The sequence below is a fragment of the Fukomys damarensis genome, unplaced genomic scaffold (genome assembly GCF_012274545.1).
Source record: "Fukomys damarensis isolate Sample0158 unplaced genomic scaffold, DMR_v1.0_HiC HiC_scaffold_33, whole genome shotgun sequence".
NCBI lineage: Eukaryota > Metazoa > Chordata > Mammalia > Rodentia > Bathyergidae > Fukomys > Fukomys damarensis.
The window spans coordinates 24,155,686-24,156,193 of record NW_022900945.1 but is presented as its reverse complement, the minus strand read 5'-3'; the positions used below and the strand labels follow the sequence as shown (position 1 = coordinate 24,156,193).

Below are 508 nucleotides of genomic sequence, written 5' to 3'. Positions count from 1 at the left end.
TTTTGGTAAGTCCCTCTGCGCCCTCTTCTTTCCTTTTCCCGATCCCTATTTTTGCATAAGGGGAAAAAGTTGTGTCGAAAGTGTCCACCGATTGTCACCTCCCTGTTAGCCTTCGCTCCCCCCAACTTTTTAATTTGTTTTTAAGCAGCGGCAACGTTATTGTTTGTTTTACGATCGATAGCTTCCTCTGCTTTTTCGGTCAGGGCAGCTGGTGACCGGGCGGAGTGGCGTGGACCTCATGTAGAAGTGACAACATGGAAGGGGCCAGCGGGTCTAGTTTTGGAATAGACACGATTTTGTCTAGTGCCAGTTCGGGCAGCCCCGGCATGATGAATGGAGATTTCCGCCCGCTCGCGGAGGCGAGGACCTCGGATTTTAGGAGTCAGGCCACCCCGTCCCCCTGCTCGGAGATTGATACTGTAGGAACTGCACCTTCTTCTCCCATCTCGGTCACCATGGAACACCCGGAGCCGCATCTGGTGGCAGACGGGCCCCAGCATCTCCACCA

At 53.9% G+C, this 508-nt stretch overlaps 1 protein-coding gene across 1 annotated transcript in view; it reads left to right on the top strand.

The window, feature by feature from the left end:
- The first annotated feature begins 32 nt into the window (after positions 1 to 32).
- Barhl2 (BarH like homeobox 2) overlaps positions 33 to 508 on the top strand; it is a 5,585-nt gene continuing 5,109 nt past the window's right edge. The window contains 2 exon segments of the mRNA XM_033758278.1: positions 33 to 504; positions 507 to 508. The exon segment at positions 507 to 508 is cut by the window's right edge and continues 349 nt beyond it. Coding sequence (XP_033614169.1) covers positions 255 to 504; positions 507 to 508 — 252 coding nt within the window. The 5' untranslated portion in view covers positions 33 to 254.